Source organism: Phaethon aethereus (assembly GCF_964289735.1).
Source record: "Phaethon aethereus genome assembly, chromosome: 2".
Lineage (NCBI taxonomy): Eukaryota > Metazoa > Chordata > Aves > Phaethontiformes > Phaethontidae > Phaethon > Phaethon aethereus.
In genome coordinates, this window is record NC_138582.1 from 100,565,724 (window position 1) to 100,590,433 (window position 24,710).

Sequence of the window (24,710 nt, forward strand, 5' to 3'; positions counted from 1 at the left end):
AGGATGTGGAAAAAAAAAGAAGACGGGTGAAAAAAAAAAGAAACTAAACACAAAAAGCCATCTCATCTCATCCCATTGAAGAACTCCCAAGGGCTTGTCAGTTGATGAAGTGTGCTGCTGGCATTGAGTATTGTCAGTGCTCAGACCTTCTTGCTCTGTGTTTCATCCACCCCAGCAATGTAGCTGAAAATCTTCATAAATCCTCCCTCTGATATTCAATCTGGAAAATAACCACTGCAATACAATGCTTTGGAGCTTTTCATTTCTACGCTCATTAAAATAATTAAGGAACTGAAACTGACATTAGTTTTTTAGTGGGGTTTTCCACGTCCTCGTTAAAAGGTTCTATGGCTGACATGACTCAGAAATTTAGAGCTCATTATACAGAACCACCTAAATTAGTATTCTGTTCATGTGCTTAATAGGTATTTAAGCAATGTAAGAGACAGGTTTTGTTTTGTTCTCTTTTAATTGATAGAATAAACTGTATTCAAATGCTCAGAAAGTCTCACTTGTCTGTAAAGCAGAGGGAGCTGAATAAGTCGACTGCAAACAGTCCTAGGACCCTTTGCTGCCAATAAGGCAAATGAGACCAGTGACTTTCCTTCTCCATCTCCAAGCCCTGTGTAATTAAAGATAGCAGCTCATCTAATGTTCAAGAAACAACATTTGTTTTCAATTAAGGCTCATATTGAGAAACCACGCAGATTCTGTTGAATAAAACCTAGCAGAAGAACACTTCACTAGAAAAGGTTGGGTTGGTCCAAAGAAACAGCAAAGTAAGGAACAAACACAGACGAAAACAATGCAGAAAAGTCAACAACTAATTCACACATCCTAGATTATCTAATGATTACTGAAGAAGTACAGAGAGGAACACAAACAGAAGATAAGATTTCTGTTTTAAGGACTAAAGGCTTTGGTGTTTTTCATATAAAATTACAGCAGACCCTCAAAAGAGTTTAACTCAGAAGAGCAAAACATTCTTCATACTACATTAAAAACAAGAACCTGAGTGGAAAAAGCAAAAGAGACTCTGCTAACCCCCAGTAATTATTGGGGAGGGTGGGGGGGCATAAATCCAGGACTGCAAGACACGACTTTCTTCATTTTATTTGGGACAATGAGTAACGCTGCCTTAGATCTTCAACAAATGCCCTCGAAGTCCTGCTTGCTTGATATCTAAACACTACAATATTGAAGGGGCAACTAAGGAAGAAAATCTCTGCGTAGAGAGATATGCACTACTTGCAAATACACCCTTGCACTACTATTTTCTGGTAGAAAAATGAAATTGTTTTCTGGGGGCATGTTGCTAGAAAGCTTCCCATAATTTCTCAGCAAAAAAAAGGGTGCCCGACTAAATATGGTATTCTATTTTGTAACAGAAAAAAGGATTACTGAAGGTGTGCACGTCCTCCAGCCTCCAACTAAAGAAGTTTTTGTCGATTCGCTTTTTAAATTGGCAATGTCAAGTTCTAAAAGATGTGCCCCTGAGCAGTGAGAAGAGTCTTGAGAAGAAAGCACACCCAGACGACAGGAGAGAACAGAACAAGCAGATAGTATCAGGGTCTAGAAATCTGCCCAGATACTGAAATGTTGTTGTCTGTCTTCATGTCAAACCCTACTTCATCCCAAAGAGCCTTTAAAAATTGTTATATGAAGATATGGTACATGAAGATTATATTCACACTTCCTTTTAGAAGACAGAGTAACAAGAACTTCTAACAAATTCCCTTTTAACTTGCCTTTTTCATGTTAAAAATTAGAAATAATAATGTGACAGAGCTGCATTTCTAATAACATCAGAGCTCTGTCTCAGGAAAAGGATCTTCCTCCCAAGAGCTGAGAAGAAGCAAGAAACAGCAACAGGCCCAGACTCTGCCTTTCTCACCCATCCCAGCCCAGAAACTTCCTCCATGGCAAGCAAACCAAGCATTTCAGCAGTGACCTGTCACTGTTTTGTAGAAATTCGGAAATTAGCATACAGCTGCATCCCCAGGCTGGCAGAGGTCTTTCAACAGCACGTAAAAACCCAATAGAGAAGCAAATCAATCTGAAGCCTTGAACTGAAGACAGCACCTAACACCAAAGAATGAGATACACACACATCACCAACAGCTACAGCAGTTAAATTTCCCTGAAACTGGGGGGGGGGGGGCGCGGAACCAGTACTCAAGAAGATGCAACTGAGAAGTTGAAAATAATGACCATAATTTGAAGTGAAGTTCCATATTGAGAAGTTTCTATGACTGAAATAAGAGGAATACAACACGGTTTAGGAAACATGGAGTACTTTTGTTATCTGAGCCATTTTCCTTGAATTACCCTGTAACACTGAAGAAAAACATACAGGAGAGATTCCATTTTTACTGTGAATGGCACATACTCTTTGTACTCCCACTGAGTTAAGCCCTGCACATAAGCTATAGCTTCAGAGGAAACAATGCTGTGTAGACCTTCAACACCAACACATACTTGGCGCAAAAGGCTTTGAATGAACTATCCTGTGAGTGAAGAGGACGTCTTTCTCTGCCACTAAAATAACAAAGTACCCAAAAAGTATGAGACCCAGACTGGCAAGCCATCCATTCAATAAACACTTAATTTCTCAGAGTTCACACTGACCAACTTCAACAGAAGCAGCAAGCCAACATGAGCCAGATTAAGAGCCTGGGGAAATACGTGGCAGAGAGTACGTGGCATCACTTTCTGATGGCTCATTCTGTGGTGCAAAACTCCAGTGTACATAGAATAAGATCACTGAAAAGGGAAAAAAAACCCCCACAAGACTCTCTGCTGAAGAATCTGGAAAAACAGAAGGATATTAAGCAGTGCTACTCCAAGTGCAGTGAAAACCAGGGGCACTTAATTTACAGCATTCTTCAGCCTCCTGCATCTTGGGAAAATGTCTGACCCACTGAAATCAATAATGAATAAGCACTGTCTTTCAGTGGATCCAGGAAGTTAACTCTTGTTATTTAAAAATGGATATGAATGCAGTTGTACTGATAAAGCACTCTCAAAATCCTCCTTCTGGGAGACAATTCCTTTTTTGTTTATCTACTAATATCTATGTTAATTTAATATCAGAACAAGGAAGTGGAGACATAAATACATAAATCTAAAAATAGACACACATATATAAATAAAACAGATATCAATAAATAAAATAATTTATTTTTACTTTACTCTTCCAAACAGTGAACAAATGCTACTCTGATCTTAAATCCCTCAAAACTCTGCCAATTAATTTTGAAGACAGAAGAGAGATACAGCGATTAAGTGACATGCAGTATGGCAAGAATTTGAACATGAACATTCCCTACCCTGTACCTATGGTACTAGGCTAGTAGGAGAGACTGTGGTTTTATTGCATGAAGGGGAACAAATGTTTGAATTCATGTTCTAGTAGGGTCTGGCAACTCTAAGCTTCAAGGAAGAAACCACCTTTTTTTCATGTGTTGTTCTTCTGAATTACTCCAGTTAATTCTGCTGATAAGAACAGCATGGCCTTTACTCAAATGCTATCTCCCCTGTTTTTCCATTTCTCATGATTTTATTTTGCAGTCCATCTCAAAACTGGAAGCAATTAAATACTCTTAAGCTGGTACGGAATGTAGCACATGTATCGCGTGAATCTGATAATGAAATTTCTACATAACAGAAATGAAATAAAACTGATAAAAACCAAACCTTGACTGCATGGTAACGTTTGCCTAAGTATGACTCAACGCTTAGAATCTAATTTTCAGGTAATGAGAGGATTTCATAGGCCTAGAGACATAAAAGCAAGGTTCTCAATAACTGTGCCACACCTGGTTTGTCTTCTTTTTCTCTTACAAATCAACCAGGTGGGATGAACTAGATTTCAAGAAAAATAAATAGCCATCAATTTTTCTAGCCTAAGACAAACATAAAAAGTCCAAGCACACCAAGATACTGCAATTAGCAGGCCAGCTTGGTTTCAGGATTCTGACTTAAGAGTTGGGAGGGTTTGAAAGATTTCTCAGTCTCTGTTAAGAAAAATTCATTATTTTCAATGTGCAGGTGTAAAGACCACGACACTAAAAATAAAAGTAATCAAGAAAGTCCCAGCTGCTCGCTTTCACAGCAAACTAGACGTATGCAAAAGAAAAACATGAGACTCCCTTTAAAAAAAAAGTTGATTAAAATTTTAGAGTAATTTATTTTTAAATACACATTTTGCTTGACAACTTGCAGAACAAATTGTCACAGGGCCAGGAATAATCTACAGCATAATAAAAGAGCCTAGAAGACAAAAAGCAAAGGGTTTCAGAGTCTCTCCCTAACCTCATCAGGAAGCAGAAGCAACCAAAAGAGACAAGGTGTTTGCTTGCTTAGAATAAATCCAAAAGTAACGCTAGCCCAGAGAGCAGAGCTGATCAGGGCAGAGGGAAAACACTAATGCTCCTCTTCTCCGTCTTTCTCTCCATGGCCAGTTCTGCTGTGCTCACTGAGGTGTCCAGAGGATCTGTCCCCAAAGACCAGTCCCACTAACTTAGCAGAAAACCATCTGCCTTTGCTTTTGCTAGGTGGCAAAACCATGCCAGAGCCACCACAAGCTGCATCAGGGGAAGCACATTCCTCCTTATCATGTATCCAGGCCATTAGGCTGTAATTTCAACCCAACGCTCTCAACAGGAGGCAAAGTGATTCGTATTATCCGACCAACAGCCCAAGGTAGGGTATTTATGCAGTTGTAAAACAGAGGGACTTCTCAGTAGGCTCCTGAGTGTGGAAAGCCACAGATGACAGTGCTCAGCAGGACTAAGGAAAACAGTGCAATATTGCAATTCATAATTACCTAGGGCAAGACCTCCATAAAGAAAGAGGGAAAACCTCTGAAGATGCAGCTACTGTAAGAAACTAGTGTTTAGCAAAACAGCAGTGCAGCTACACCAGCTTTCTGGGTGGGATGTCCCCTCAGCCAGGTAGTTGTGGTAGAACTTCTTGGTTGGAGAGCACATTTCAAATCTCTTTTGAAGTCATTCAACAAACCACTGACACCAAGTGAAACAATGCTTCCCCAAGACATGGGATTCAGAAATACAATAGCACATAGGCAAAGGAAAACACCCTGTGGCAGAATAGCTAAGAACCCAAACATCCACATTTCTCTGTTAAAGCTGGAACATAAATCTGCATAAAGAGCTATCAAAATTATGATGAGGTGCAAAGAAAAGCCTTTTCAGACTTAAACGGCTAATGATGTGTTGTTTCAGTTTTTATTTCTTCATCAGAGAAATTTTAACTTGCACCAGAATATGTTTATATGGAATTCCCAAAGCTGCCACTTAAAATAAATAAATTCTATAAGCTATCCTAGACACTCAACATAGATACACACACACGTTACCAGTTAATTAATTTTGCAGAATTATGACTCCAATGAACAGCTCTTCAACTGTGAGGAAAGATCAAATCAGATGATGACTCCACGAGTGACCCTTTTAACTAGGGATCTCCTCACTCTACTCATACCCCAAATTTTCCATTTGTATAAACGAGTATCTGCAGGATTTCATGAAAGTGAAAGCATTACAGGCAAGTGTCATGTTGCAATAGAAGAGATATTAGAAACGAAGTCTATACAAAATCTACTTACTTTATTGAAAAGATAAATAACAGCTGTAGGAGCTCCAGGAAAGGAGGAGGGCAAGGGAGGAGAAGAGGAAGAGGGGACAGTCATCTCTATAGTAACTACCACTATGAAACTCAGGGGAGAACTTGTCTGAAAGCTGAAAGAAAGATGCTACCAGTGGAAATAGACTGTAATACAACTGGGGAAAAAAACCAACCTTGCAAATAATTTGCCACATGGTCAATGATCCCTTAAGCTTTAGTTTATTTAATCAGAGCCAAGAACAAATACCAAGAGAGAAAAGGAAAGAAGGAAAGCATAAAATCAAAACATAAAGATGACATGGCCATTACTGTACAAATTATTTAACAATAAACATACCATTAAAATAGTAAAAATAAAAATGTTCAGGTTAAGAAGAAAAAAAAAATTAGCTTTCCTCAGGAAATCCTGCTACTGAATGCAGCAATGGAAGAAAATAAAGGAAAAGCACTATACCAGCATAAGCTAGGCCATATATGCAAAATGCCTGTGATTATTCTATCAACACAAGAGACCCAAGAAGATTCCAGAGAAGATATTTACAGTAAAAAATACCTATGCTTTTCAAATTCAGTTCAGAGCCAGAAAACTCTTATAGTCCCATGCTTCAATGCTGGTGCCGAGGACTGCCCTATTTCTGAGCAGTGTTTATACCACCCCACACCTCTCTCATCCATCTGGAGTAGAGACCCACTCCGCACTTGGGATAACATCTGCTTTGATCTGACCCGTAACAACACTAACACCCACACTGCGGTCAGTTTTGGTAAATCAGCAGCAGCCCACACTCACACTGCCATTTTGTAAGGAACATGTTAAGAACATATTCCTACCACTCACACATTGTCCAGATCAGCCACAGGAATGAATACAGAATAAGATTTCCTATAGTTTAGTGTATGCCAAACCAGAATACAGTATAAATACAATCTTCAAATACTTGTAAAAAAAAAACCAAACAAAAAACCAAAAAAACCCAAAAACACCCACCAAACACAAAAACAACCTTTAAACTCAATTTTGGGATACACTTCCACTTTAAAATATTGGAATGGTGCTCTGTTTGTTTGGTTGGTTTTTTGTTTGTTTGGTTTTTTTTTTTAATATCATTATCTTTGCAGAGCACATAGGACAACATTATTTCAACCCATGCTGGCTTTTAACTCAGTACACATGCAAAACACTTGCATCAGAATTATAGCAGAAAGTATGTTGTATGCAAACAGCCCATGGTAAATATCCTCTGAATGTTCTGTATAAAAGAAACTAGATGCTTCCATCACCAGTTTGCTTAAACATTAGTTAAAACACAAACTAGGTCTTACAGCGCTTAGCAGCAAGATCTTGTTTGGAGACTGGAGAAACTATAGTAATAGTATAGGCCGCCTACTAAATCATGTCCAGCCTACCACAACAAAATGAAAAATTTCTTCTGACAAATCATCCTTACATTCCAAATGTTAGACTGCATTAAAAGATTAGGAGATCACTGTTACTACAAAGTAAAAAGTACCAAGAATCTTCAGACTGTACTTCTCATATCTTTTGTTTCCTAATTCTTCAAAAGACCACTAAAAAGTGGCCTTTCTTCATAAAATTGTTACCAAGTTTAATCTCAGCAAACTACTTACTGCCAAATATTACAGTATTTTACATCTTTATTTCAGGAACAGGTTTCTGCTTTTCCATTCTTTTCCTTTTATTCTTGCTAGAATTACTTTTATCTGTTGACAACTTTTAAGCTCAAATTTTCATTTTATGCAAGAAACTGAATCTGTTTCATTTAATTCTGAAATCTTACCCATACTTGATGGTGCCAAATGTTTTCTCATTAAGTAGTCTCTTCTTTTCCAAAAGAGTAAGACCACTGCAAATGCTAGGATGGCTAATTTCTAGGAATCAAAATTTTAGAATAGAATCCCATTCTTTAAAATAACCTAACAGAAAAGAGATCACAGCATTACCATGATCTTCAAAATACAATTATATGCCTTTTTTTCTTCCTGTCTTTGATTTTAAATTCATTTTGGGGGAATTACGAATGGAGGAATACATGGAAGACATTCATTTGTAATATATGTGAATGTTGGCAAGGCATGTCCCCATTCATGCTGCAGGATCACATCATGGAAATTGATTCATGGAGTGAGCAGACAAAGCTGTAGGAGATTTTATGGGCCATGTTTGGTGGGGATGCAACATTTTACCTACGAGGGTAACATGACCCAAACCAAAAACCATACATATTTTAAGTTATCCATGTTTCCACTATTTAGAATGAGGCGGCCTGGCTTTGGAACAGCAGCAACAGCCAGAACAGCTACGGGCAGAGCAACGAGTCCATCTCTGCTTACATGACAAAATCCCCGGGAATGTCCACCACATATAAAATTTCTTCTGAAGCAGCATGGGGCTTTGGGAAGAAAAAACACTCACTGGCTGTCTAGATACAGTCCTCGATGGAAAATGGTTTTAATACCAACCTTTTTCAAATGCCACCTAAGTAGATTGTCCATAAATGCCTTACTCTCTGGACAGGAGAGTAATAGATAATTTTCAGAGAGGAACAAAGTTAAGAAGGTTCTAAAAAGGATCAAATAGGACAGGTGGCTCCTCTCCCCCCGATCTCAGCAGCAGCAGTCTGGGTACTGGGTTGAGCCATCAGTCAGTAGCTGAACTGTAATATCAAGGTAAGAGAAGGCCAAGCAACAGCACAGATGCATATGGAAAATGACATAAGAAAGCAGATGTGGCAAAGAGTTATGTTAACCCAAACATCAGGCTAGAGTCTTATATAGACAGTGGCTACTGTGCATCAAAAAACCTCTTTCACATTGACACACAAATTTCCTTGGAAAAAGTGTCTTTCAGTACAGAATCAATTATGTCCTACATTTGTTCAGAGCAACCTCTCCCTGGTATTTAAGCAGTCACCATCTGGCCTGCCATACACAGAGGTGAGATACACAAATAAAGTGAATGACAATAGGGATGGGTTATCAAGCAGCTGAAAGCACGTTTGCCATACACAGAACCACACAGAATATACAACTGCACCCATCCAGTCTGGCTTTGGAAATTCCCTTCGTCCCTCAGGGGCCAAGCACAAGCTCAAGGTCATGAAGTCCTTCTCCTGCAACTCTGACTTCTGACGAGAAGGTGGCAGGTGAGGACATGTGAGTTTGAATCAGATGTTGCTTAATACTTCTCAGCTGCTATAAATTGTACCTTCATAATTACTAAATCACTACTCAGACAAGTTGTTTACATAGCTGTCTACCCACAAAGTTAAGGTGTTCCCAGATTCTTGTACCTTGTTATATCTTTGCCTGTCAGATAGAATAATCCATGTCAACAACTTCTGTTTATGAAAATACTGAAAGAAAATTAATAACCTGATTTTTTCCTTTTCAAACTACATAGAATGATCTCCTTGACTTGTATTATAAAGCAGGTAATCCGTCTTTTTACTATTCCTGTGCAAATCCATTCCAATGGATTATTATTGTTTTGTTTATAAGGCTTGTTATTTAAATATAAATGATCGGCACTAAAAATATATTCCACTTGTATCAGAATTTCCAGAGGGGGTAAAAAAAAAAAAAAATTATACGTAAATCTTACTGCCATTTTGGTTTTAGTATTGGTCAAGGTAGTTCTTCATAAGCAAATAATTAGTGCAGAATTGCATAGCCTACTGAAATTAGAAAAAAATAATAGAAGCACCCGGTTGATAAGTGGGATTACATTATGCAGTAGCAGGCAACAGCTGAACACAAATAGGTTATATAGTGTTTCAATTAGTGAAAAGACTATTCACTAAAAAGGTCCTGGAAAAACACTTTGATATTATGAGCAGTCTCCCGCTTTCACACCTGAGTCATAATACACTGCATTCTCCATCACCTACAATACAGAACAGAAATACCTCACAAACTTACATATGCGGGAACGGGATTGACCTTGTTTTACATCTTGCATGGAAGGTGCTAAGTCTAGTGCTAAAGAGACTATTCATTGTTAACTATAAAAGCAATTTGACAAAAAAGAAAAAAAAAAAAGAAAAAAGAAATCAACCCTCAGTCCTCTCAATCTTTTGACAGCTCTGCTGCAAGAAACTCTTTTGCAGCTCAAGTTGAAAAGGATACATCACTAAAAGAAACCACTTAAATTAGCAGCTCGCCTAATACACAGAAGCTTGCCTACCCCTTGTCGGGCTTTTTTTGTGCTGAGGGTGCAATACGGCTCTGCCAGCCTAGCAGCTGTGCAGCGTGCTCGCCTCCCCTGCCTTGGCCACATATGCCCACCTTTTCATTTGACAAACCTTGACACTTGGTTGTCCCACAGTGAGCCAGTTCAAGGAGTTAAACTGCCATCTAAAAAATTTAAAACAAGACAAACAGGAGAACGGAGCAGGGAGGCAGCACGAGGCGAGGTGCAGGAGCACATCCCTCGGATTGGCCTTGCTGCAGCATACAACCACACTTCTGACTGTCACATGCTTAAGACTGTCAGCAGAAAGCTGCTGTATTAATTAAAGGCCTCAGAAGATTCCTAACAAGCAATTTCTGGCCAATCTAGCTGTGGCAGCTTAAAACACTACTGCTCCCCAGTGGGTTGTCCCTTTCTCCTGCTGCCGGCAACCCTCCCTGTAGCAGAACTGGACAAAGTGTCTTCTCCTGGGAGCTGCGCACACCCTTGGTCTTGGCGGGGGGATGTGCATCTGCTCTGCCTTTCCTGCAAGGGGGAGGAAATTTCCTCAACCCTGTTTTTCTTCTAAACTAAACAAACCTCTTTTGTCTCCCTTAATGGAGAAAATATTCTGACATTAAGTAAAAAAAAAAAAACAAAACTCAAATTTAAAATTTTAACGACTGTTAAAATCATTCCACCTCCTCCCACTTCTCACAGCCTTCTATTAACAGAATTTTACAATAAAAGATGAACGCATTTGTGCATTTGACAATTCCTTGTATGCGTTTCTGGGAAGGAGGCAGATATCCTGCTGGGAGTCTGTTACAGGCCACCCAACCAGGATGAAGAGACGGATGAGACATTCTATAAGCGACTGGCGGAGGTCTCGCATTCGCTGGCCCTTGTTCTTGTGGGTGACTTCAACCTACCGAACACCTGCTGGAAGTATAACACGGCAGAGAGGAAACAATCTGGGAGGTTCCTGGAGTGTGTTGAGGATAACTTCCTGACGCAGCTCGTGAGTGAGCCCACGAGGGGAGATGTCTTACTGGACCTGCTGTTTACAAACAGAGAAGGACTGGTGAGAGATGTGGTGGTCGGAGGCCGTCTTGGGCTTAGCGACCACGACATGATAGAATTCTCAGTTGTAAGGGAAGTAAGGAGAGGGGTCAGCAAAACTGCTATCATGGACTTCCGGAGGGCAGACTTTGGCCTGTTCAGGTCATTGGTTGAGAGAGTCCCTTGGGACACAGTCCTGAAGGACAAAGGGGTCCAGGAAGGTCGGACAGCCTTCAAGAAGGAAATCTTAAAGACGCAGGAGCAGGCGGTCCCCATGTGCCGTAAGAAGAGCTGGCGGGGAAGGCGACCGGCCTGGCTGAACAGGGAGATTTTGCTGGGACTCAGGGAAAAGAGGAGAGTTTATCACCTCTGGAAGAAGGGGCAGGCAACTCACGAAGAGTACAAGGATCTAGTTAGGTCAAGCAGGGACAAAATTAGAAAGGCAAAAGCCCAGCTAGAGCTCAAGTCTGGCCACAGTCGTAAAGGATAATAAAAAATGTTTTTACAAATATATTAACAACAAAAAGAGAGGCAAGGAGAATCTCCATCCCCTACTGGATATGGTGGGGAACATTGTCTCCAAGGACGAGGACAAGGCTGAGGTACTTAATGCCTTCTTCGCCTCAGTCTTTAATAGCCAGTCCAGGTATCCACAGGGTATTCAGCCCCCTGAGCTGGAAGATGGGGATGGAGAGCATAATATACTCCTCATAATCCAGGAGGAAGCAGTCATGGACATGCTAAACCACCTGGACACCCACAAGTCTATGGGGCCTGATGGGATCCACCCGAGAGTACTGAGAGAGCTGGCGGAGGAGCTTGCCAAGCCACTCTCCATCATTTATCAGCAGTGCTGGTTAACAGGGGAGGTTCCAGAAGACTGGAGGCTTGCCAATGTGACGCCCGTTTACAAGAAAGGCCGGAAGGAGGATCCTGGGAACTACAGGCCTGTCAGCCTGACCTCTGTACCGGGGAAGATTATGGAGCGGTTGGTCTTGAGAGTGCTCACAGGGCACCTGCAGGACAACCAAGGGATCAGGCCCAGCCAGCATGGGTTCATGAAAGGCAGGTCCTGCTTGACCAACCTGATCTCCTTCTATGACCAGGTGACCCGCCTAGTGGATGAGGGAAAGACTGTGGACGTTGTCTACCTGGACTTTAGTAAAGCCTTTGACAGCGTCTCCCACAGCATTCTCCTGGAGAAACTGGTGGCTCATGGCTTAGACAGGTTTACTCTTCGCTGGGTGAGGAACTGGCTGGATGGCCGAGCCCAGAGAGTTGTGGTGAATGGCGTTAAATCCGGCTGGCGGCTGGTCACAAGCGGTGTTCCCCGGGGCTCGGTTCTGGGGCCAGTCTTGTTCAATATCTTTATTGATGATCTGGATGAGGGAATTGAGTGCTCCCTCAGTAAGTTTGCAGATGACACCAAGCTGAGTGGGAGTGTTGACCTGCTGGAGGGTATGAGGGCTCTGCAGAGGGATCTGGACAGGCTGGATCAATGGGCAGAGGCCAACTGTATGAGGTTTAATAAGGCCAAGTGCAGGGTCCTGCACTTTGGCCACAACAACCCCATGCAATGCTACAGGCTTGGGGAGGAGTGGCTGGAGAGCAGCATGGCGGAAAGGGACCTGGGGGTGCTGGTTGACAGCCGGCTGAACATGAGCCGGCAGTGTGCCCAGGTGGCCAAGAAGGCCAACAGCGTCCTGGCCTGTATGAGAAATAGTGTGGCCAGCAGGAGTAGGGAAGTGATTGTGCCCCTGTACTCAGCACTGGTGAGGCCGCACCTTGAATCCTGTGTTCAGTTTTGGGCCCCTCACTACAAGAAGGATGTTGAGGTGCTGGAGCGTGTCCAGAGAAGGGCAACAAAGCTGGTGAGGGGTCTGGAGCACAAGTCGTATGAGGAGCGGCTGAGGGAACTGGGGTTGTTTAGTCTGGAGAAGAGGAGACTGAGAGGAGACCTTATCGCTCTCTACAACTACCTGAAAGGAGGTTGTGGCAACAAGGGTGTTGGTCTCTTCTCCCAAGTAACTAGTGATAGGACAAGAGGAAATGGCCTCAAGTTGCGCCAGGGGAGGTTTAGATTGGTTATTAGGAAAAATTTCTTCACCGAGAGAGTGGTCAGGCATTGGAACAGGCTGCCCAGGGAGGTGGTGGAGTTGCCATCCCTGGAAGTGTTCAAAAAACTTGTGGATGTGGCGCTTCAGGACATGGTTTAGGGGACATGGTGGCGCTGGATTAATGCTTGGACTTGATCTTGAAGGTCCTTTCTAACCTAGTGATTCTGTGATTCTGTAAATGAGTAGCCACCTGATTAGTAACAGGAAGCAAGCAATAACCTGTATCACCTAAGATTAACATACTGTCTCATCAAGTCTGCTCTGCACATGTCTCCTCTTGGGTAAAGTGAGCAACTGTTGCTAGAAAACATATAGCTGTCTCTGCACACTGTTATTAATTGCCAGTGGTTGTAGTCTTAAGGGTTGCCCATAAAAATACATAAGCATCCAGCACAGTGACTCAAACACCTTTGGCCTGTTACCTATTGACCTTCTCAACTGAGAGTCATAGCTGGAAACTTGGAGATACATACTGAGGACATGCAGCTACATTGAAGTTACACTTCTCCTCCTTCAGCAATTACCTTTTTTATGGGGTTTTAAAGTGCATGGTCTTTACTTGGCGAAGACCATCCAACCTGATAAATTATCAAGCCTGTATACCAATGCCTTTGTTCATCTCTCCCAAAACCATTGAGCAAACTAAGAACTGCTCTCACTAACATGGCAGTTAGACAGCAACCTATTACACAACAGCTCCAGTATAACATTTCAACGCTTAGCTTTTGCCAAATATTAGAGTAACACTGACACCTCTTTACTGGCTGAAAGTAGTGTTTACCGCTCAGGATTAACCCTCTGCTTTGCCCCAGAGCTGGTCGCTTGTAACAGACACAGCTCAGACCAAAGCAAGTATTGCCCATTCTTTCAGTGGAAAGTCAAACAAATCTAAGTATTTTGAAGTCCTGAGCTTGCCACTATTGCCACTGACAATTGTCCTTAAACCCCATTTATTCTGTAAGTAGGGTTTACAATTTTTGGACTCATCTGGAGACTCTGCACAGGCAAAGTTGTACAGGTACTTCTTTTCCTCCTTACCACCACCAAGCTATCACAGCTGCAATCTGCAGCATCACAAAATGGCAGGTTGCACTTTTTTAGTACTGTTCTGTGGTTTCTGTTGCAATCTAAAACCCTACACTTAAAAGAAATTGAGATGGGTCTTTCCCCATTGGCTGCAAACCTCACTGTGTAGGAAGCTTCCCCAGTCCTCAGAGAGCAAAGGTGTTAATTACTGACAAAGTATCTACAAAAACTAGTTGGAGCTATTTGAAGCCTAACAGCACTGGGCCACAGCGTTCAAAAGCCTGGTCCACCAGGCTAAGTGAGTTTCTGAACATAATCTGTAGCATTACAGTAAATCAGCATACTTTCACCAAAACCACAGTCTCTCTCCTTCCATCACGATGCTCTCTTTATGGCATGTGTGGCACTTCAATTAAGTGATGTTACTAGGAAAGGGTTGAAACTAAAAAAAAAAATAGATGTGATAAACCTGAAGCAGTGCATGGCTGGGGGTCCTACTGTTGTGTTACACAGCTTGGCATGTATGTGAATTAAGGAACATTTGGCAGTAATCTCTTCACTGGTCAACAGGCAGGCTGGTAGGGATTTACCTCTCCCACATACGCTTGTTCACACCTACCTATCTACAATTAAGTCCTCTGACCAGCAATTCACTGGGAGCATCCACTGCCTAGTTTTGACCCAAGGAAAATCTACACCACAGATGGCTGGTGTAGTGAGACCACAAGGCAATGCTAACCACTAGCAAACTCACCCTCCATTTGGCTTGCTACGAGAATTGGCACTTGCTATTCATCTAGGCTCTCGTGCAAATTGTCTCTGAAACTGGAAGAGTTTAGATCAACTATAAATGCAAAATAAACACACACACTGCACACACGCATGAATCTATCTCTCTAATCTATTTATATAATGTGACCTGCTCTAGCAGTGGGGAAAATTCTGCCAGATCAGTCCACTGAACTGACTGATGTGGGGGCCAGAAGGCAGCCAGACATGATGGCTAGGAAGAGGAGGGAAGAAAAAACTAGGAAGACACCGTTTGCCTCCACAGTACCAGCCTGACGTTACACTGAAGAACTGCAAAGACAAACCAGAGCCTTAAACTACTAAAACTAGAGCCCCTTACAACTGCCTCCTTTATTTACTACACTTACTTGCTTAGCACTTTTTGTTTCCATCACTGGTGTGAAATACAGGTGGCCTATTCCTCTACAAGATGACAGGTTCAAGTTTCCAAAAGAAACATTCCTGCCATACACCAAAAAACACCCTACCAAAATCCCACAATCGATAAAAAACTAAACAGTAACTTACACATAATGCATGGTTCAAACACCACAGGAAACCTGGTACTCAGACCTCACTGTACAGCAACTTCCAAACACATATGCTTCACTAAGTGCACCAATCCCTAAAATCATTTCACTGCATATACCACCAGCTATATACCACAGTATTTCAAGAAGACAAATACTCGTTTTGCAGAGGGGAGAAAACTGCATGAAGTACATGCAAAGTTACAGTATTTAAATGTGTATTTTAGTACTAGAGTGCCACAGCTGAACAGACAACTGAAAAGTTTGATTTTGAGAAAGTCCACAGGGAAAACAAGGAAGGCACAATTTCTCAAAACTTGATGAGCTAAGGCAGTGAACCCATAGATCCCACTTCAGTCCCATCCCTGCTCCCCATCCTCATGCATATCCTTTGCCCACCCGATATTCCTGGCACAACTCTTTGTGGGATCCCAAAATGACCTGGATTAAAGAAACATTGTATATTCAGCTAAACAAAACAAAAAACCTAAAAGGAAACAAGAGGAAGACATCAAAACACTCAACATGCTGCAGTACAGCTTAAGAGCCCAGAAGAGGTCTGTCTGCAAAGAGGAAGCTGAGGGAGGAAAAAAGTAGATAGAAGTCTGTGTTGGTGTAAATGGAAACAAAACAGGAACATTCTCCTTCATGGGAACTGCAGCAACAAGCGCAATAGTATTTCAACAGTTCACAATGCATGAAGAACAACTGAAATTATGCCCTTTCTTCCACAAAAGCCAGAAAGATATTTTTCATCTTAGCTCCAGGTTTTGGGGTTTTGTTTTGTTTTTAACCCAGAAAGTACCAAAGACACTGAGTTCCCTATTATTAGGCCTGAACCACCCAGCTGCTTCTCAAGTGTCTGAATTCTCAAAGCCAAAAACTAGCAAATATTCCTCAACAAAAAATTTCACTCGCAATACTCAAATGCAGTTTCTCAGGACCAGTGACGTAGCAATCCCACTCATTTCTGAAGCTGAACCATGCAGGGCACCAGAAGCAGGGACAGCATAAAGGACAAGCCCTGCTGCCCCTTGCCAGCCCCAGGAGAGGAAGGTGTCCCTCTTGGTTGCACTGGCAGCTTCTCCTGCAGCCGTGCTATGAACAAGAGATGAAAACTCACACAGGTTAAAAATAAAGAACCCTGGCAAAAAGCCTCAATCAGTTTTCCTCTCACTATTATTTTTAATCCTAACCAGCTCCTTGAAGCTACTCATGGTATGACCCTGCAACCGGTTATGTCAGCATGCTGAGGAACGAGAGGACAAAGCAAGTACAGAGGGCAGCAAAAATTCCTTAAGATAGCAACATGGTAGCGCCATGAAACAATGACCACTGTCTCCCAGGACCACACCTAAGGTGGATGTCACCTAAATTTCTAAGCAGAAATCATTTTCAAGCCTCCATTGTGTCTCATAAAGCCAAAAGTAAATACACAAATACTTTTCCCTTGACCAGCAGTAGGATGCAATAAGCCTTACAAAATTTCTACCAGTATGAAAGATAACACTAATTTTATTCTGATACGCTGGCAGAGCTAAGTGGGCATATTAACTAGACTTAGAGTTTGTTGCTTGGTGGGTGGAAAAGGTTGTGAGGACCAGGGGTGGAGGACACGGGAACAGGAACTGGGGGCTGGCCAGGAAAGCACCACTCTCCTCAGCCCACTGAGCTTCTCAGGGGAATCATAAAAATCACAGAAAACAGGAATACTTCTTTTCTTTGAGAGAGAACTTTATTTTACAGTTCATTTTGGCTTGGGACTAGGATGTGAGGATTGTGAAGAAAAAAGGTTGAGAAAGCATTTTCCAATTCTGTCTTTCAAATGGCATTTTTCAGATAGCCTGTTTTGGTTCTTACTTCATGCAGAGGACAACTCCCAGCCTCCTGCATTCTCAGCATATTTCTATAATAGATTGACTTAAGTCCTATGATTTTAACCCACATTTTGCACATTCAGGATAAGAACTTGCAAGAGTTCAACAAGGACCTCGTAACTGACTTCTAGGAAAGAGGATACAGCTTTCTACAGAAGTATCTCAAAGTAGTCCTTTGCAACCGATACATACCACACTGCTTAACTATACAGTTTCTCTTCTCGGAAGCATCTGTTTTATTCTTCTCTCTTTTTTTTTTTTTTTTTAAACTTCACATGGTTTCATTCACAGAAAATTAAAAATAACAACAGCAACGCTAACTACTTCAGTGAAACTACTTCAGTGATGCTTTCCTTGAAATTACGCACACATACATATTGACATGTCCCTGAGAGGCCAAAGCTGGGGAAGGAGGAGAGAGAGTCTTAAGGCAGTTGGCATACTGCAAAACAACATGTTATTCCATGTTATAGAACCATCTATACCAATCGATGGATGAAGCAAAATTTACTATATTCTCACTGTTACTAGAAGAACTCTACACTGGAAAGTCTGTTTATGGTAGAGCAGTATGTGCAACCATGCCCTACTGATAACATAATCACAACATTATAGCACAAAAGGGACAGCAGAAAGGCTATACTTTAATCATAATGCACTACTGACCTTTTCCTTGAGGGCCCTTCTTCAAAATCTGAAGAACTAACATCGTTGCTCGTTGAGGACACTTGCGATGCATCGTCCTTCTCATTCTCCAGCTGTTCTGATCCCGGTCCTAATCCTTTAGATTGGCCATTAGTGAGAAGTCCTGCAAACATGACAAAGTAGTACACAATATTCAAAACCTGCATTACCAGTGCCAAATGGATTTTACAAAAATTCACACATGACACTAACAATAGAGAGCTGATGCCCAAAGCAACCATCTTGCAAAGAGATAATACTGATAACATTGATTTTGCACAGAGGTACTCCAATAAAAACCTGCCTGATTCTGTGTTTCTGATTTGGTTAACTGTAAGGCTCCAATCCCAAATAACCATGGGTGTTTGCAATAGTATTTATAATCTTGTCACATCCCTCATTTGAAAAGGGGGACAGCTTAGTCAAACTCATCCCTGTTTTACAGAACTCCTGTTAACCGGCATAGATGAGAGTTTTGGGCCTTTATCTGTAGATCAACAGAAAATTAAGCTGCCATTTGGTCCAATTTATTGTTTTCTTAATCTTCATTTTGCTGCTTCCAACCACTGCAATTTATAATTCTTTAAAAAAAAAAAATCCTAAATCCCAAAGGGGTGAACATCAAACAACTGTTTCTCAACTCTGATTCTTCTGGTCAAGTGTCACTCATCTACAGAAACTCCAGACTGCCAACAAAGGTACACAGAGCAAGGGAAATGTCTGCCACAGCTGCCTTCCCTTTTGTGCCTTTTGTCTCCTGGAGGAATACTACAGCAAGCAGAGCCACACAGATGTTAAGACAGCACTGGCCCTATACAAGCATAACATTTAACAAACAAGTAACTACAATACAATATGACTTACAAACAGCAGACACACAGTGAAACAGCTTATGCTTAAGGAAGAATTAAAATGGTAACATATTCTTCAGTCAGCTTTGGGATGAGAAGCAGGAAAACTAAGGGTTTTATCAGCTCAGTATTGACACTCTGCTTTAAGAGTTTATTACCACAGGAACTGCAATTTTATCCAGGAGAATAGTTTCCCATCTCTCCACCAAAATATTTTTGCAAATGGCATAACAAAGCTTTGTTTCACAACTTTATTTCCTCAGAGAAATGCTGACTTCCCTCCATCAGCCACTTCAGTCCCCTTTTCTGTAATTGCACCTTTAGAAGAGAAAACAGGGAGGGGGCTGACCACTTCCAAGATAAACCGGGCAGCAAGGCTTAAGAGTACTAAACCAAAAATGCTTACTAAAAACAGCTCAAAAGCTTCCACCAGTGCTACATCAGCTACACAATTGCTACACAATTTCAGACCCCTGTTTTCAGGAAAAATCACCGTTTAGCACCATCAGTGCACTTACTCATTGCATAACCAAGCATTCAACCAAGCTCAGCTTCAAAGAGACACCGAAGCATAACCAGAGCAAGAGCAAGGCACCTCCTCCGGCAAGCTGTCTGCTCGAAGTACTGGTATCTCAGCCACAGTCACCCTGCAAGGACATTTATTCACTGCTCGCCTGGGCACTACGACTGAGTGCGGTATGTCGTCTGCTGGCAGGCTCTCGAACCTTTCAACGCTTCCGATTCCAATCTATTCACTCTGATTGCCCATTTTTAAACAGCCTAATCCAAAGCCTGCATCATATCACTACATCATATCGCTCTCTTCTTTTTCCAATCAAAGTTTGCTTTTATTCATGCTGAGCTACACCAGACTTCTCTTGACTTGGAGTCAGAAATGGCTGTATGGTGGCTGCATGCTGCAGTTTTTGTATGCCATTATTAAAATACTACCTACAAAGCAGAAGCTTGGATTTATTGGGGTGGGGGGGGTGCAGTGAACTGGTAGCTCCATTTTTTTCTTCCTAATACAGAGTCCACAAAGCAAAAATTGAAACTAAGCACCAATTTTTGCATTAAAATGTCTCTTCTAGCCAGGCCGAGACTGGCAGGGCTAAATGATCCAATTTACATTTTCAGTCCCCTTTTATTAAATTCCTTTCAATACTTGCTTTCTATTAAAGAGATCTCAAACTATGACCCAACAAATAATACAAATTTCAGTATCAGCAAATGATACTACAAGGTTTGTAATGTAACACACTGATATGACACGGGGTGACAGCATGCCTTCAAAGCATTCCTGAGGAAATGAAGGCGACCTTTTAAAAAAATTAAATAGATTATATTTCTATGCTGAATTCATCCTCACTAGAAGCCCTAGTGCCCAAGTTTATTCTTTAAAAAGTTTCAACTTTTGATTTGCATTTTTCCATGAAACTACTGCTGATAAAATTTACAATTTCTAAACTCCAGAGAAATCTAAATCAAGCATATCATTTGAGGCCTGATACTCAGTAACTTAACTCTTATGGCAGAATTTGATTAGGTTTTCCAAAAGCAATATTTGTTCTGGAGACTTGCCATACGTAAAACCCAGCAAACTGAAGTATATGAGTCAAGAAAATCACCTTTCAGGCTGTCAACTTGCATGCACTTGGAAGGCAATTTTTATTCATCCTTTCGCCCTGCCAAACCATCAGTGCACTTGAGAGACAAGCATGATTTGTGTCCCTTAAGGAAAAAAATATCAGTTTATCTACTACTATTCATCATAACCAGCACCATCCCAAAACGCAATAGTATTGCAGATAACTGGAGTTAGCTATCCTCAGCTGAAACCAATTAAAACAAGTACCCTAAAACAGAGGCACAAAACTACAAATGAGAGATACTGATAAATAATGGGAACGGGTGTCAGGTTCTACAGGTTTTCAGGGACAGCATAATTGCAAAATCCACTCTGAAGTGATGAAAAGCACAGACAGCCCCAGTCCACAGCCTCCTTGCAAGCACAGGAGAGAAAGCATATGCTGAAACAGGCTGTTATAAAGTTTATTGCCACTCAATCATTTTTATATCAAATGCATTCAGTTTGCCCCCAGATACCTCTTCCTTCAAACACCATTCTTGCTATCTCTAACTGCAATAAACCACTTTCTTTTCTGCTGCGCCTGGATCAGGGGCTATAAAGGGTCTGAAGGCCCCAGGATGGGGGGATGTCAGACCCATAGTTGTGCCAAGTGACACTTGGGCATCCCCATCACCATTAATGGGTTGGCCCCAGAGCAGCCGACGGGACGTACAGGTCTGCTGGTGCACTGCAGGAACAGAGTTCAACGCACATCCATCCATGTGGGTTTGACTCTCCAAAGTCAACCAAGATACAGGAAGCAGCAAGCATTCATGTTTCTCAAAAGCCAAGCACTGCAGCTGTGTATGTATATAAAGAGGGAAAAGCAGCTGAGCAAGAAAACACTCTTTTGCATAACCCGAAGAGCTGAACCACTCTCTGATCCTGGCTACTTCGGAGCACCCAGCAACAGTCAAGAAACCAGCAAGCCATCAAGAGCCAAATAAAATCAAAAGGGACAAATAGCTCCTCTACTGCTTTTCCATGGTTGTGCCCTTCAACCCCTAAATCATGATGCCAGCGAGCCCTGGCTCACGGCAAAGCCCGTGACAGGTTATGTTCTCCTCTGCGGGAGAGCTGGCAGCGGCTGCCTGCCCCTTGCCCACTGGGCTCATCTCAGCCCCAGCTCTCACTGCCTTCTCCCCTGGCAGCTGGACTCATGACCAACCACAAGGCCCGAATAACTAGGCAGAATACGTCAAGGTTGATAAAAATAGACTTTATTCCTGTAATAGAAAGTGTTTGTTTTAAAAGTCAAATTAGTTTTTTTAAAATCTTAAAAAAACTAAACCTCATCAAAATTAAATTTGAAAGTACAGCAACTTGGATTATAAATCAGTGTAGGATTTCATGTATTAATATGACTTACATGAAATAATAATTTATATATAGAGTGAAGTGGTGCATATTTGCTGCCAAAGTTTAAAAGGAACTGAAACACCGAATGGCTCAGTGTCACTGAACAAACACTGCTTTAACTAAGTCACTAATAACAAATTATTTAATTAAGTCAAAAATACAGGAACTCACATATCAAATGACATCTATGGTCCCTTAAATACACTTTCCTGACTCTAACTGATCAAGACTAGATCCTTGCAAGAAAGGCCAATTACTAATTCCTAGCAATTAAAAAGGGTAGCTTAAAACTGAATAATGGAGATTTTAACATCCTTTCTAAAAATGTATCTTAGCCACATAAATGTAAACTTCACAGTTTGATGAATTCTTTTTTAAACTTCTGCGTGAGCTGCAATAGCAAACTGCAATTTTAGTTATATGCTGCTTAAAAAGACCAAAAAAACAATTCCACTTATCCACTGACCAGCTTCTAACTACATTGAGAAAAAGCAGCAAATGTGAGTATTACACCCACTCTGTTACAAGCTGGGGAAAGCAAAAAATCCCTTTCTGCCTTCTGCACCCCAGTCATTATTAAAGAGACTTCTAACACCTCCTTTTTGTTTGCCTTCCACACTCTGAATGTTTTCAATCTGTCTGTGGCTACAAGTTTGTTTGTTTTTTCACATGGAGGAAGGGCTCTGCAATGAGCTGAACTGTACCCTCTAGGGTAGTCCAGACAAAATACGGATATCATGGCTTTACAACCTTCGCAGAGCGTGCTCCCTCTTGTTCCCACTGCATCTCACTATCCCATTTGCTTCTCGACTGTAGTTGTTAACTGAGCCTTGTCCCTTTCGCTAAAAACAGTGTGCGTAAAGAACAGTTAAGGTTGCTTAAATGAGCTTACTTCAGAGGGCTGCACTGACTCAAGCGGATCACTTTCATAAGCTAGTAAGACTTACTATTCCCGATGCAGGCAGGGCTTAATTTATATTGGTACAGATTCGCTAACCTTACCATTTTTGGTGAGACACACACACTTTTAGCAACAATCTACAACTCTATTCTCAAGCCATGATCTAACCCATCTCTGGTCATCTGGAGAGATGGCTGACAGGCATGTGCAGGGCAGGTCTTTGGGAGCAGCTGAATACATGCTGCAAAATCACAGTACCTGAGAACACACCATAAAACACCATGTAAGTATAAACACATAGGATGAAAACACAGGAGAAAAAAAGAGAAGCAGAAAAGCAGCAACATAAGGGAAGACAGAAAAAAATGCAAGGGAGGGTTTGGGTTTAGTTAGTTGGTTTTAAGAATAGATGAGATTACAATTACTGGTATGTTTTTCATTATTAAAGTTACTGAATAATCAGGAAACTGAAGGGGAGCATCTGAACAAACCTCAGTATCACGTGGTTAGTCGAACACAGCGGTTGGGTGAAAGGACTTTCACAATGTTTCCAAAACACTATTTCTACATCACTTTAATGCCAAGAAGGCATCCGAGCATGAACATTTCCATATTCTTAGAACAAGACACCAACACCTATTTTAGCTCGCTGTTTCCCAGTCCTAAGGCAGCTTAGGAAAAGAAATACATTCAATTGTATTTACAGTCAGTTCTCACAGTCAGAGGCAACCCACAAAGCCACCCCATTAGAAAAATGAGCACTCAACACCACACAAACACAAGCCAAAGATATAAAAAGCATTAACTGACCTAAATAAGGGAGATTTCAACATGACTGTATTCACAGCTTTCTATATGGCGTGAATACCTAATGTCAGCTGGTCCACACAGTTCAGGGCAGAGGAGCCATACTGCAGATCTCAGGTATACGTGAAATACATAACTCTGCTCCTGGGTGTTTCCTGACCACAAGGGACACCCACTTCCCACTGCCAAGAGATACTGGGTTTGCCTCCCCTGGCCCCCCCTTTCTCACATTCCCCCCTGATCCCTGCAAGCTGAACCACTCTGGGCTGGTACAAAGGCTCAGTTTCCAGGGCAATTGGCAAAACAAACAAACACAATTTATGAGAAGCTAAAAAAATGATTTACTCGAAGCAGCACTCTCACAACACTGAGACAACAGCGTTTCTTATGAGAGCGTGCCAACAGCACGGACTGTAGTTATGCAGGCACGGAGCTAAAGTTTTGTTCACCTATGGAGTAACGTACCCATCCGAACTTTAGCTGTGCAGTCTTGGGAGTTGCACAGGGAAGCGTTGTTTAAAGAAAAAAAAAAAAAGGTATTTTCTCCTTTTTTGCACTGTCCCCTTTAGGAAAGCTGCCACAAATGTAATTGCAATGTAAGAAAGGAAGGGGGTTAACCACCCCACACCATGGTCCGAGAAGTCTGTGCCACCTGAACATGGACAAACTTTTCAGTATAACCGCACCTTGGAAGATGACGAACATGAGGTTCTACACCTAAAATACAGAGGGGGAAAAAGTTAGTACCTTCAGCTCTTTAAATATTTACTCTGGCCCTTAGTCTCAAGCAGGTAATACTCTGTATTAAAAGCTACATATAGTAAACTGATGGCTCACCTAAACCTCTTGTCTTCCTTCAAGCTAAGAACTACAGGACTTAACAGTGTATTATGAGCTGTAACTTTATGCACAATTTTACTTGCAAAGTATTGTTAATGAATAGTCCTCATCAATTTTCCAGAAGTAATAGACAAACAGCTACAATACAATACAAATTCACATCCCATTGTCTGTAACCCTAATTTCATCTTCTACCAAAAATACCCTTACTTGCCAGAGTACATGCTGAAACACTACCAAAATCTTGGTAGGCGTGTTAAATAAAAGCAATAATCATCTGATGCCAAGTTAAAACATACTGGTATCTCCAAAACATCTGCAACAGTGTGCATTAATCAGCATACTGTACAAGGTTACTGTATTTAGCTGTTGTATAGCTATGCACAAAAGATAATCTAG

General features: G+C 41.4%; 1 protein-coding gene across 1 annotated transcript in view; it reads right to left on the reverse strand.

The window, feature by feature from the left end:
• The window catches only part of JARID2 (jumonji and AT-rich interaction domain containing 2), a 225,037-nt gene that overhangs the window by 82,629 nt on the left and 117,698 nt on the right, over nucleotides 1-24,710 (reverse strand). Inside the window, exon 3 of the mRNA XM_082014548.1 lies at nucleotides 17,906-18,047. Coding sequence (XP_081870674.1) covers nucleotides 17,906-18,047 — 142 coding nt within the window. The remainder of the gene's footprint in view (nucleotides 1-17,905; nucleotides 18,048-24,710) is intronic.